At 50.4% G+C, this 14,181-nt stretch overlaps 1 protein-coding gene across 6 annotated transcripts in view; it reads left to right on the top strand.

Moving 5' to 3' along the window:
* The window catches only part of Ptpn1 (protein tyrosine phosphatase, non-receptor type 1), a 71,816-nt gene that overhangs the window by 51,581 nt on the left and 6,054 nt on the right, over positions 1–14,181 (top strand). For 2 of the 6 annotated variants that reach the window (XM_004636038.3, XM_023720692.1), the window contains exons 2-4: positions 4,809–4,899; positions 7,792–7,892; positions 10,732–10,830. In XM_004636038.3, coding sequence (XP_004636095.1) covers positions 4,809–4,899; positions 7,792–7,892; positions 10,732–10,830 — 291 coding nt within the window. Of the gene's footprint in view, positions 1–1,856; positions 2,034–3,865; positions 3,884–4,808; positions 4,900–7,791; positions 7,893–10,731; positions 10,831–14,181 lie in introns of those variants that run through there. The other 4 variants (XM_023720693.1, XM_023720696.1, XM_023720695.1 and 1 more) reach the window with 4 other exon arrangements.

The following is a 14,181-nucleotide window of genomic DNA, read 5'->3' as shown; positions in this document are numbered from 1 at the left end:
TATTTCAGCTAAGCTAGTGTCCACTGCATTTGTTCTGGTTGGGCATTGTGTTTCCTACTTATGTTTCTGCATTTGATTCTTGAGTTCAGCTGCTATAAATTCAGAGTTTTCTTTTTTTTTAATTCCAGAAATTAATTCTGCTGTGAATACCTCTATATCTTTCTGCTGTTGTTTATTTACTTCTGACGCTATTGATTCACTTATTTCAGCTGAGCTAGTGTCCTCTGCACTTGTTAGGGGTGGGCTTGAGACCTGAGATTGCGTTTTGCTCCTTGTCTTTATCATTTCGTTTAACACTGACCTGTGGCCTTTGGTGTAGAGCTTTGGTGCAAATATGTTCTCACTTAATGAAATTCAGGTACTGATATACCAAGCTCTGTTCATGCAGTTGTGCCTGGCTTGGGTGAGGCTACTGTACCCAGCTCCTTACTGTTGTTGCCCTTGGAGGTGGGCTTGCTGTGCACCTCTGGTAAGATGATCTGTTCCTGGATTAGCTGTGTGGTTTTGACCCTAGTGTCTCACTGCGGGGACTTTAGCTGCAGGGTTTTACCTCAAGTCTGTTTGCTAGGTCTGGGCTGGGTCTGGAGGGGTATGAGGAGCAGGGGCGAGAGAGCCCAGAAGCTCTCCCACACACTCACCAGTGTTGTGTTTTGGTGGGTCTGCAGGACTCCCAAGAGCGCAGCAGCAGTTCTTACTCAGATGGCAGGGTGCGCTGGGTCTGGCCAGGGGAGGGGAGGGAGGTCTGGAGAACACGAGAAAGTGCCTCTCTCACGTGGTGGGCCTTGGCCTGGAGCGGCGGGTGGGCGCAGGACAGAGCAGAAGCTCTCTCCCATTCGCAGGGCCTGGGGTTGGTCGGATAGCTAAGCTTTTATCTTGAAAGATTAGAAAAGATCAAGTGAAATCCACAAAGGAGCAAATAATAAAGATGTGAGTAGAAATCTATGAAGTATAAAACAGATAAAGTGAAATTCAGCTGATAAAGAGCAATAAAACTGATTAATCTGTAGCTGAACTGGCCAAGGAAAAAGAGAGAAGACACAAATTACTAACTTTATCTGTAGGAAAGGAGGGAATCCCCCACATAATCAGTGTAAGAACAGCTTTGTAGAAATAGATTCAGTATGGTGTATGGCGTGTGAAAAGTAAGCAGGTCAGTGCTTGCCTTTGGTGGCAGCCAGCAGGCTTTTGTCACCTGGGCGGGGTGCACTTGTGAGCTTGCTGGGATGGTGGAGATGCATCTTGGTCCTTCTGGCAGTCATCTGGGTAGAAGACATTGCCTCAGATCCTCCCAACTAAACAGTGTGGCTATTTGGCTTTTTTTTTTTTTTTTTTTTTTTTGTATTTAGGACAGGGTCTCCCTGTGTAGATCATAGTGATTCTCCTGTTTACAGCCTCCCAAGAGCTGGGACTACAGGTGCGCACCACCACACCCAATCGCAATTGCACCCCAGGGGTGGGGCCAGCACTGCAGGCCTGGGGATCGAAACTTGGGCCCCTGCACCTGCTTGCAGGTGCTTTAATCTGCTGAGCTATTTGACCGGCCCTTACTTGGCTATTTTAAGCATGCAGATTTTAATAAAGAGTTGGGTAGAAAAACTTAAGACAACCCACCTAAGAGTGGTGCATTTTACAAGGGCAGATTTAAAAATCTATTGTAAAATTAATATTATGTGAATACCTCTTACTTGCTCAGGATATTTATTAAATGACATCTCCAAAGTGACCTCCCACCCCCAAGAAAAGCAACTGCAGCCGCCTGCAGTCGCCCTTCCGGCTGGATGAAGTCAGCTGCGGCTCTGCTGGGGAGCTCCGCCTTCTCTGCTTGGAGCACACAGGACCAAGGTTTCTTCACCTCCCAGCTTCACCTGGGTACACCAGCCTGCTTCCCTGTGCAGGCAGAATCTGTGCCCATTGCTGGACGCTTCCAGTACCAAGCAGGAAAACACTGATGACATAGATCTGTGTTCCCTCTATCTTCCTGTGCTGTGTCTTCTGCGTCACCCTGAACGCTTCCCCTGGCCATAAATGACTGTGTGAGTGTCTTACCACTGGGTCAGTTTGTGTGATCTCAAGTAGGTTTCTGTAGATCTGCTTTTAAGTTATTAGCTAATTTCTAATGAGTCAAACTCTTTTTTTTTTAAATTTATTTATTTATTTGTGTGTGTGTGTGTGTGTGTGTGTGTGTGTGTGTGTGTGTGTGGCCAGCTCAGCCCACCAGGGGGCAGGCTGGCTGGCATGTGGTGCTGGGGGATTGAACCACGGTCCCTGTGCTTTGCTAAGCTTGTTCTAAGTAGGTGCTTTAGACCACTGAGCCATCTCACCAGCCCGAGTCAAACTCTTGCCTGCCATTTTATCTTTTATAAATAAATAAGTAGAATAGCAGAATGTGGGCGCTCTTTTTCTATTTTTAATCTGAGCTGAATGTCCACATGGCTCAAGAGGTCCAGTAATTTCCTGCAAAGTCCAGCTGTTTGCGGCCACCCACTTCAGGCGGTTTTCCCAAACTTCTGGATTGGTATAGCCATCTTCTTAAAGAGATGCTAATTCTAGCCTATGTAGATCCAGACTAATCTTTTAATTCCTTAATTTAAACACGTACTGAGTTGGGTATAGATCCCATTTGCTTCAGCAGCATCACTCAGCTTATCCTCCCTCCTGCTCGCTCCCGAAGTTCTTCTGTGCTTTTTGATTAAATCGGTGTTCAGTGTTTATTTGCTTCTGTGCAGTCACAGATAACAGGCCTGCAGAGGCCTCTCCACACCTCCATGCTGGCCACCTGGCTGGAGGCTGGGCAGGTGCAGGTGTGTGGCACGTTCAGCCTTCTCACACAGACAGCCTCCACCAGGCCAAGCCTGCAGCCCTGCGCCAAGCTGTCCTCCCCACACCCCCTTTGCTCGTCTCCACTGGACCCCCCTCCTTGGCTCTGCAGGTCTTGTCATTTACAGTTGGTGTGGGGAAGGAGGCTCATCGCTGTCGCTGGCCTCCAGAGTGGCGCTGGCAGGAGCCTGTGAAGTTCCTCAGGTTCTGTAGGCATTCCCTTTGCCTCTCTGCTCTTGTATTGCATCCTTTTCGTCCCGGTGACCTCTTCCACTGCCAGGTTTATTCCTTCACTCAGGTGAAACTATGCTGAGGAGAGGGAGTGTGGACGGTAGAGTTGGTGAGACTGCACGCGACTGGAGGTGTTTGCATTGTCCCTTCTCACTTGGTGACTGTGGGGCAGGGGACAGAACTCCAGGCGAAAGTCACTTTTCTCCAGACTCTCCAAGGTATTGCTCCCTTGCTGGCCTGTGCTTAGTGCAGTTCTTTTTTTTTTTTTAAATTTTTATTTATTTATTTGTGTGTGTGTGTGTGTGTGTGTGTGTGTGTGTGTGGCCTGCTCAGCCCACCAGGGGGGCGGGGCTGGCTGGCATGTGGTGCTGGGGGATTGAACCGCGGTCCCTGTGCTTTGCTAAGCTTGTTCTAAGTAGGTGCTTTAGACCACTGAGCCATCTCACCAGCCCCTTAGTGCAGTTCTTGCAAAGCCTGAAACCATCCTGGTCACCTTTTCCTTTGTGCATGAATGTTTGTCATCGCAGAAACCTAGCGTGTTCTCTCTGTGTTTGCCAACGTGATGAGCACTTGATGGTCCGGGAGATTGCCTTGAAGCAGTTTTTGATGTTTTCTTCCCTTGTACTTTCATTTCGTGCTGTGTGTTTGCCCTGAGTGCTCGGTGATGCCCACCCGGCCCGGCTAGAGTCTCCGCAGTCATTGTGTACCAAGCAGAGTCGTTCACACCCTGTTGGGGTGGAGAATTACACTTTGCACTGTGCCAGTCTAGCGCCAGGACTGGGAGCTTTTTCTGATTTACTTTTTCCAGAGTTCATCTCCAGATTTCTGCAGAAATGTGAGTTGGCTCAGCACTTGGGGGTGGGTGGCATCTGGCTCTTCTCAGCTCCACACACCCACAGAGAGCCCCACTCCTCCTTCCGGAGCCCTGAGAGGACGCTGGGGCGCACATGTCAGGCAGTCCTTGGCTTTCCCTTGGCTAGTTGGACCTGACCTGCCAAACTGCTGAGCAGCCCTGTTTCTAGCCTCCAGAATCCTGTTACTGTTGTTTCTTCACTCCTTGGTTTTTTTTTTCTTTTCTTTTTTTTTTTAAGTTGTGGTAAGATTTATAACACATAAAATTTAGCATCATAGCTGTTTTTAGATGTACAGGTTAGTGTCGGTAAGTATGTTTCTCTCTGGTGTGTGCTGTCTTGGAAGGCAAGAGCAGATTTCAGGTGGGATCGTTTGCAGGCGTGCAGTGGTGTTTCGGGGAAGCAGAGACAGGCCTATGTGACCCGCCTGGCACAGGCTTCTATGTGTGGGGGGCGCTGATTTGTTTCCCTGCTGGGAGAGCTCTTGGAGGTTTGCTGGCATAAATGTCCCTTGAAAACGGTTCCAGTTGGAGCTCGGGGGCTTGGCGTTCCAGGCTTCAGGATCTGGCCTGCCCACCCATGTCCCCCCCCCCCCCCCCCGCGCCATCTGTTGTGCCTCCTGCTGCCCACTCAGTGTTCCTGGCTTCTGATGGCTGCACAGCCCTACCCCTCTGTCCGCCTCCTTCCTTGGTTGCCCAGCTCCGGCCTGCACCCCTGTGTCTGGCCCAGGTTTGGGGTGTTTCTACTCTGTCTCCCTCGCTGACCTGGTCCATATATGAGTGGTCACCTTGCCCTTTCCACACCACCTGGCCCTCTTGGACATCTCTTTTTGCCCTTAAGCCTGGCAGAAAGCCCATGTTCAGTTGAATGTCTGGAAGGTTCCTGAGAACTCGCTATCCTTTCTTATAGAACATCCGACGTGAAGCCAGTGACTTTCCCTGTAGAGTGGCTAAGCTTCCGAAGAACAAAAACCGAAACAGGTACCGAGACGTCAGTCCCTGTAAGTATCCCCACAACCTCTGGGGCTTGTTCTGCTTCCACTCCAGCCCATCTCCACCCAGACCCCCTTCGCCCCAGGGGTCAGATAACCATGCAGCAATTAAGGGGTTTATGATGTGATTGGTTCCTATAAGTGGGCATTCGAGATTTACAGGAATAGTTCCTTTTTCTACCATTGTAGGAAAGGTAAGGTTTCAGTTTTTGGAAAATGCAGCCAAGTACAAAGCACTTTTTTTCAGCTTTGACGATTTGGTGCTGAGTCTTTTTCCTGCCAGCTGAGGCAGAGTGTGGCGGGCGTAGTGCAACCTGTCCCTGGTCTTGGTGGCTCAGCCACACATTCTTAGTCCCAGCACTGTGTGGACCCGAGGCAATGCCCCACACAGGCACACAGAGGGACTTGCCACCCCTCAGCAAAAACATCCCTCTCTGCGCACTCTGTCCTTAGCTGCCGGTGCGCCTGCTGCCTCAGCCTCCCGCCCTCTGAGGACTGGCGCCAGGGTCCTCAAAGTACATAGCTGAACATGGTGGAGTTTGTGTGAAGCAAAAAAACCCTGCACTGCATTCAGGACCAAACTTTGCCATGTCCACTAGGCTACTGAGGCCTTTGGAACTCCCCTCCAGGGCCACTAGACAGGAGCCAGGGACCTTGGCTGCAACATCTCTGTGGCATGTGCTCAGAGCCTGGAGGACCTGGGATCGGCACAGAGGCTGTGCCTCATGGGCTGCCACCACGGCTCCCTGCCCGAGTTGATGTCCCAGCGTGCCCTCTTGGAATTGTGTGGCTTTGGACAAACTGTTCTGTCTCTGGTTGTCTGCAAAGCAGGCGTCACGCCTCATAGGAGTGTGCAAGGAGGCAGCACAAGCACGTCGCCCACATATAGTAAGTGCTCAGTAAACACTGGCCGCCAGGACATCTGAAGTGCTCGGGTGGCATTTGATTGCGCCCAGCACCTGGTGCCTCTGATTTACCCCGTGCAGGCTGAGGCACTTTACGTTTCCACTGCATGTGTTTAAGAAACAGCAGCAGCAACAGAAATCTGCTGTGAAGTCCTGGCTGGAAATTGCCACCTGCAGATCTGCGCAGGATAGGACAGCCACTGTGCATCCCTTTCACACAGCGCCGCGCCAGGATTTGCAGGTTGCTCACTGTAGCTGCGCGTTTCTGAACTGAAATACAGCACTGACCACAAGATTCTTTGGCTACATTTTTAATGATTTCTTACCTAAATGGTTTCGGAAGCCAGTCTTACAACATTTAAAATATTCTTCCTCAGAAACAGTCCCCAACTTTTTCATCCCAGTCTTATTCTTCATACTGTTTCTTGTCTTCTCTCCTGCCATGGGGTGGGGGTTGCAATTCATGCTGCAAGGAAACCAGAGAATGGCTCTAGGGCAAAGGTCACTGCTGCCCGCGGGGCTTATGGTTCCGTGGTGGCAACAGCAGCTCTCGCCCTGGCTCACTGGCTGTTCCCACAGCCTCTGCATACCTTGCATTCAGCCAGTGAGGCAACAAGGCCCAGAGGACAAGTGGTTCATCCTAGGTCCCCAGTGCCATTTGAATCCACTCAGTAAATCAGTACCAATCACACCAATTTGATTTAAGATTTTTTTTTTTTTTTTTTTTTTTGGTCATGTTGATGCCCTTAAAAATTACCCAAGTATCTCAGGGTTATTTTGTTGCTGTTGTTGGGGTTTTTTTTTGTATTTTAGGGAAGGGCCTACAGGGTGTTCAGGGTCTCACTACTAGATTGGACTCGTGGTGATCTGCCGCTTTACATCCTCCCAAGAGCTGGGATTATAGGCTCGCGCCACCACGCCCAGTCTAGTATTTCGATTTTTATTAACCCTCAATGGTGAAAAATTATAGAATTAAGAGGTTGATTATTTAATAAAAAAAAAAAAAAAAAACACACAAAAACCCCTCTCTTTGGACCAGGAACAAAAACTCCCATGCCGCTTATTCCCAGTAACTAATCCTTGTCCTGTTGATCTCAGGGAGGAGGGGCCATTTCTGGGAGGTCACCCAAGTCCATTGTCCTTTGTTTTGTGCCAGAAATGAAAGTACCCGCCTGCATTGTTGGCCCGCAGAGTGAGAAGCGTGGCTGCCAGGGACCACTGCTTTTGTGACAAAACAATGATAAAGGGAAAAATGGGTTTGGGTTTTTAAATAAATACCTAGAGCACAACTTCAAATGAAACTCATTTCTAAAACCTAATTTCCAAGTTACATTTATATACATTCAGTGTGTGGATTTTTTTTCCAAAACATTTAAATTCTCTTTTAAATGTCTTTCCTGGTGACACTGAAAAGATTTACAGTCATTTAAGTTCATTATATTCAAATTTTTGAAGAACAGAACAAGTGTGAAAGGAACTCCAGGTTTGGCTGCTGCGCAGCTGTGTGCAGAGCTCTGTGGGCCGAGACTGCTGGCCGTAGTTGAGTTTGCTCTGCCAGCTCATTGTGCCAGCCACTTCTGGGGAACTGGGTAGAACTGGGGTGAATTTTGTTCTCTTTTAGAGACTGAAGCCACTCTGCCTTTTGCCCTATAGAGGTTTGTGTTCAGCTCCAGAAAACAGAGCCTCCGATGCCTGGGTCTGCCCCACATGGAGAGAGTGATAGGTCTCATAGGAAGAAAGGGCCTAGGACGGACTTACAAGGAGGGCATAATCTGGGGCTTCCTGTAGTGTATTGTTGGTACTGTTTAGTGTTGGCTTTCAAGCTCCAAAGAAACCTTTCTAAGAACGAGGCACCCCACACATAACCAGTGTCACCTAATATAGCAGGCCTCCGCTGGTGTGACTGCCTTAATGGCATGGGCTCCTTCTTCTGCTTGCCTCGGAGGAAACACTGTGACCCTCCAAGGATTAACCTGAGTTCTGGTTCACCTTTCAGTTGACCATAGTCGGATTAAACTACATCAAGAGGATAACGACTATATCAATGCAAGTTTGATAAAAATGGAAGAAGCCCAAAGGAGTTACATTCTCACCCAGGTAAACACATTACCTGAGTTTTTTTAAATGTCACTTTATAAAGTTTTAGAATGCTTTTGTCTCTCTGCAAATAAAATCTAGAGGTATTAGGAAGTCAGGTTTTTAACAAATCAAAAAGTAACAAGATGGAGGAAAAAACCTTCCTACAGAAGTATAATTTGATTATAAAACTGCTATATTTCCTGGGAAGTATGAAATGAGTGGGTGGAGTGGGCGTGAAATCCCACCTATAGTCCAGGACCCTGAAGCTGAGGCAAGAGGATTGCTGGGAGTGCAAGGCCCACCTGGCTGCATAGCGAGTTCAAGACCAGCCTGAGCTGCACAGCAAGACCCTCTCTGAAAAAACAAATGAAAATAAAGAAAGTAGGGAGTGAGAGGGAGGGAGGAATGACTGAGAGTAAGAGCATCCAGGAAGCAGCACTGAGTCGCAGGCATCTGTAGACAGGGTGGCAGAGCCGTGACTAGAGGAGGCCCCGGCCGACCCCAGAGGATTTGTGTCTGTGGCGAGCGCTTCCGGTAGCAGGTCTTGGAGGGGAGCAGCAGGCCAGGCCGCTCTGCCCAGAGAGCACTCAGAATTCCTCATGGCGGGCCACATTCTTTGGCGCAGAAAAAAAAATAAGCATCATTAGAGGATATGAACAAGCATGAAAAATCACTTAAAATTCCTATTGGCTTTGGCATTTTTCTGGGGGAAAAAAAAGTCATGAAAGTGGTTTAATAATCAAGCCTCTTATACAATACTTCATGATGTGAGACCGAAATGACCATGAGTATCTGGGAAAATGGACAAAGCAGTTTGGTTTTTATTAATTTTCTCCAGGTGTAACTTGTTACCTGTAAGTTGGTTTAAACTTTAGTGTTTTGTTTTTCACCATTCTTATACATGGTTTAGACTATGAGCGACTTTAAGCATCATAATTCTGTTTCATTTGGGGAAATTAAAACTGGTGGAGCAGAAAGCTTTGTGAGCAAAGGCTACCCTGGGCCCGCAGCTGGGCCGGGTCCCCTGTGGTCCTCCTCCTCTCCCTTCTTCCCCTCCCCCTTCCTCCCTGTCTGTGACCCAGATCCACCCAGGTGCCTCCTGGCCCGCGCTGACAACATCAGCCAGAATGCGTGTGGGGCACTGTCTCGGCACTCTGGGCCTTGCGGTGAGCTGCTGGAGCTGGCATTTGTGAGGCAGGAGCTGCCGGCTGGTGGGAAGAGGTTAGGGCACGAATAACTTCTCCTTTTAGAGAAGTCAGATTTCTTCCTGATTTTAGCTGTTTAGCTCTGGTGTGATGTCGGGAAGCCCTGTGCATGCCCATGGTAGGGTACCGCATATCAGACAGCATTAAGAAATTACAGGGACGCTTACAGTGCTGGCCCACCCCCGTCCCCTTGCCCTGGCAGCCACTTGGAACCTGAGGCAGCCATCCCTTCTGTGAGGTGGTACCATGGACATCGAGAGGTTGCTTATGTGTCCCCTTGGCCCTGGGGTTTTCAAAAGGAATCAGCAGTCTGGCCCAAAAATAGCACTCCTAGACCAGATGACCAAGATGTTTTCTAAGCTACCGAACCAAGGAAACCCTTCCCATTTTTTAGTTTCAGTGTTGTTCATTATGCAAATAACATGGATCTGTATTCTCATTTTGTAAATGAGTTGAGAGTGATGTTGGAGGAGTCCTCCTTCCCCTCCCCAGGAAGTGTCAGCTAAGTGTGGTATGCATCTCAGATCTTAGCTAGGTTTAATCCTTCAGATCCATTTTAAACTGGGCAGGGCTGGAACAGAGGGTGACAGGTGAGTAACCAAGAGCTGGGAGAGCTGTGCCGTGGAGGGCCTGGGGGTCTTTGCCAAGGCTGGAGGATGGGCAGCGCAGGTGGCCAGCAAGGTGCCATGTGACCTCTGCCGGCCAGGGGCTGTCTGTCCGTTAGCCACGCTTGTGGTCACTGCTGTCTGAGTCTCCACAGCACTTCCTCAGACACAGCTGGCACCTGTCGCCTGGTTGAGGTAGTTGGTTTGCAAAGAGTCCAGGAAGAAAGTGAGCGGATACTGCAGGCTGCCGTGATCAAGGAAAGTGTGAGGAGCACAGGTAGACAGAGCAAGACTAAGGGGTGAGAATGGAAACAAGTCAAGGAATGGTGCTGGCCCAAGGCGGTGACAAGCCCCGAATGCTGGAGGGGGTGGGAGACGACCAGTGACATCCCCCGCAGGCATCCACACTGTGTATGCAGGAAATACCTGCTGGGCTGGAGTTAGACGAGTCAGCTCCTCACCAGGCACCCACCCTGCCCCAGTGACAGTGAACCCTTGTGTCCGTGTCTCTTAGATCTGTGGTTTGAGGACAAAGGCTTTCAGGCCCATCATTAGTAGTAAGAACAGTCGCTCACATCATATTGGGCACTTGCAGTCCAGGGGCTGCACAAAGTCCTTCACAGATAGGAATATGGTTAGATTTTCACCACCCTAGGAACAGGTATTATACTCAGTCAAGTGAGACAGATGGGGAAGCAGAGGGAGGCCCAAAGGGAGTGGTGAAATGCCTTGCCTGAGGTGGCAGGATGATTGCTCACTGCCCGGTCAGCACCTGCCTGCTCCCACTTGTTGCATCCTGCGACTCAACTGCCTTTACGCAAGGGAGCCCCACAGCCAGCTGCCCACATGGGAAGCGGAAGTGGCAAAAATGACCATCGCTGTGTGGGAAACCTAGAACTGCTGCTACTGCCCCCTAGGAAGGGGAGACTACTGCTCTACCTGGGCTGCTGAAGACTTGGGACACTGCCACCTGACAGCCACCCAAGGTGAGCTCATGCTCCATGTACTGTGCTTCCAGCAGCCCACGCTGTGTGTTTGTGCTTGCAGGGCCCACTGCCCAACACATGTGGGCACTTCTGGGAGATGGTGTGGGAGCAGAGGAGCAGGGGCGTGGTCATGCTCAACCGCGTGATCGAGAAGGGCTCGGTAAGTCCTGCATCCGTGTCCTCTGCCCTCACTGGGTGCTGGCCATAAAGTTACGTTTCTGTCCAAGTTTCCATATTTTTTATTGCTTCTGTATTTCTCTCCTATGATTTTTTTAAACTTAAAAAAATCAAAGAAACAATAAATAAATACGTGTTAGTTGCAAGCAAGGCAGTGAAGTGAATAAAAAGGGAATAAAAAGCTTGCCCTCAACTCATTGCACAGGCTCCTGCATCAGGCTGTGCAGAGCCTGATGTGTTTACGCTGCACCTCTCTCCCCTGCTTCCGGAGTGGAAATCATCAGGTCAACATAGTTGTTCTTGAGATGCACTGTTTAGTGCATTTGTTCATTGTTACCACCTTTTTAGCTTATTGTCGTGTGGCTCCTGTTGGCACACAGGTGGCTCGGTGCCGATGGGGGAGCCATTGCTGCCTGGTTAGACTTGTGCTGCGAAAGCGCAGGTGCTTGGCTTCAGGCCATGCTGCTTCGCAAAGAGTATCGTCCACCTGAGCAGCCACTGCCCTTCAGAGCCGTAGCATTTCAAGTTCCTCATGACTTAAGATACATCCCCCTCTGCACGTCTCCCTGTAGCCCCTGCTGCTTCCTGCTTGCCCTCCTCCGCCCGTTCTGCACCATGCTTCAACAGCAGTCTTTCTCACTCTTGCCTCGAAGGACTGTGCGGCATGGTTTGCAAAAGGGTGCATGTCTGGCCCGCTTACCTGCCCTCTCCGACTCTCAGGCCTCCAGCCAGGACAGGCTTTGTTTTTCAGCTTCTTCCCTGGACCAGAGTCTGCACTGCAGCGCCCACTTCCGTGTCATGTCCCGTCTCCCCAGGTTGCTTTCTACGGTCAGTCGCCCCGACCCTGCTGTCCTTTACCCTCCTCCTTCCCATACTTGCTCCATGATGCCCCTCTCTTCCGTAAGACCGACTTGTGAGCAGGGCCCAGGGCTGGTGTTCAGCAGCAACAGTGGCTTCTCACCCTTCTCTGGGCTCTGCTGGTGTGTCTGGTGAAGCCCAGAGGAAGGTGCCACGTGGACTGTGGGACCCGATCAGGAAGTGTGGGCAGAGCAGAGCAGAGAACTGTACGCCCCTGGCACTCGCCAGGTCCCGGCCATTGTGCTGTCTGGGGCCAGTGGGGCACCATTCACTCAGCTGTCCTGGCTGCCTTGGGCCTGCCAGGGTGCGAGGGCTCCTGAGAAGCCGCCCCGAGGAAGCCCGGGCCTGGCCCAGATGGTGAAAAATATAGGTACTAAGAAGGAGCAATTTGAAGGGAGCTCCGTAGAGGGAGCTCAGAGCGCTGCCCACAGAGCTGCTTCCCTGCCCACACGGCTGCTTGAGGACAGCAGCCCTCCCGGGCTGTGTGCCTGGGAGGTCATGCTTGGGGCTTCGTCTTGCTTTGCCCCTGCCCGTGGTGTAAGCCACGAGCGTGTGTTGCACACACCGCATGGGACAGGTATGGAGTCTGCTTCCATGCTCAGCTGAGCAAATTGTGCTTCTTATTTTAGGAAGTACTTTTTTGGTGAAAGTGGCTTTTCATTGTTTTCTCTCTCCTCCTGTGGCCTGATTAGTACAGTGTAAAGTTGGAGATGTGAAGCAAACCATTGCTGTTCACCAGTGCTGCCAGCGGTTATGCATAAGGGAACAAGCCGTTAGGGTCCCACAGGGGAACTTGCTGTGTGTGGTGTGCAGGCGGCACGTTGGCCCCTGGGCTTCGGGCGTTCGGACTCGCTGCCCTGTCTGCGAGCGTGGGGGCCTCCTGGGCGCTGCAGGATATTCGGTGGCATTACTGGCCACTGCCCACCTATAGAACCCCAGTCGCAAAGCAGCTGTCACACCTATCTGCACACTTTGTCCAGTGTCCCCAGGGGGAAGCATTTGTCTCTTACTTTAGTGTCTGCAAACTACTCTAGATGATATTGAGGGTTGGGAATTTAAAGCAAACATACTTATTCAGAAATCATCAGATGTAAGAATTGCCTTTTACTTTCTAGTGTTTGTTGCCAGAAGTTCCCATAATGCATCTTTTCTGTAGGCACACAGGTGGCTTTAGCAGCTGTTTTCGCAGTACACGATGGTCAAGAGGGGTTGTTGGCGACTATTCCACTGCACTAGGGCTATTCAGACGTGCCAGTTGGCATGAAAAGTGGTGCATGGTTTGAGAATCTTGAAGTTTCTTTGGTGTCCATCTTTTCAATTCTGCTTCAGCGTGCTCACTCCTGAGGGGTGGCCAGGAGGAATGCTGGAGAGCTGCAGTGAGTGTCGGTCAGTTCCCTCCCCATGACCTGCGGTGAGAGCAGTTTACCCAGAGTTCCCTTTGGCTCATATTTGCCGTATGGTTTCCTTCCTTCAACAAACAGTATAGGACACCCCCTCTCGCTTTTAACAAACCTGCCTGTTACCTCATAGGACCTCGTGTGTTTCCTGGAAACCAGGTATACAGGTGATTGTGTGTTAGCTTGGGGTCATTCCAATGCCCTAAGTTCTCGTTGGTTCAGTTTTAAAGTTGACTTTAGACAAACGCTTGTGTGTAAAGGCTGGATGTGTTGTCTGCACAGGGAGAGCCATCCAGGCGAGTGTCATTTGCCATTAGAGAGTGTGGCCCGTTGGAGCTCAGGTGGTTCTGTGCGCAGGACACTGCATTTTGAGGCAGCATTGGCGTGATAGGCCTCACGCATTCTCTTGGACTCTGCCTGCTGAGTTCTCTGTGTTGTTAATTCTTCGAGGCAGCCAGATCATCTGTCTTGGGGTCGTGTAGATGACTTGCATGGGTTTTTCTTAAAGTCGCCCAGCTGTTTATTCTGAAACGACCCAAGGGCTCTTGCTAACCTCTGCTGTCATGGTGGACATGGGGGCTCTGGCGACACCAGGATGTTGCTACTGCCAGTTGCTGTCTGGGGTGGGTGAGGAGAGCCCTGGAATTGCAGCGCTGTCCAGCACGCTCAGCCCCAGGGCTAAGGCCAGGCTCCGGTTGTAGTCATGCCTGTCCGTGTGGTGGGCTGGTGAAGTGGCTAGCCCCGGCCCCCTTTTCATTAGTTTTATCTTGAGGCAGGGTCTGCCTGAGCTGCACAGGTGGCCTTGACCATAACCATGCTTCTGCCTCAGCTTCCCAAACCTCTGGGACTGTAGGCACGTGCCAATCTTAGTTTCTACCCAGATGACAAGATTAAGTTTTACTTTTGCTTCTGAAGGTGAGTGCTTAGCATATAAAAGTGAGACTTAAATAAAAGCTTGTCTGTCCTGCTCAGAAGCGCCAGCGCCGGGCTGGAGAGATGGCTCAGTGGTCTAAAGCACCTATTTAGAACAAGCTTAGCAAAAGCATCAGGGACCGCAGTTCAATCCCCCAGCACCACAT

This window comes from Octodon degus, unplaced genomic scaffold (assembly GCF_000260255.1).
Source record: "Octodon degus isolate 3935 unplaced genomic scaffold, OctDeg1.0 scaffold00077, whole genome shotgun sequence".
Taxonomy (NCBI): domain Eukaryota; kingdom Metazoa; phylum Chordata; class Mammalia; order Rodentia; family Octodontidae; genus Octodon; species Octodon degus.
The sequence above is the reverse complement of the archived record's forward strand: the minus strand, read 5'-3'. Positions and strand labels throughout refer to the sequence as shown.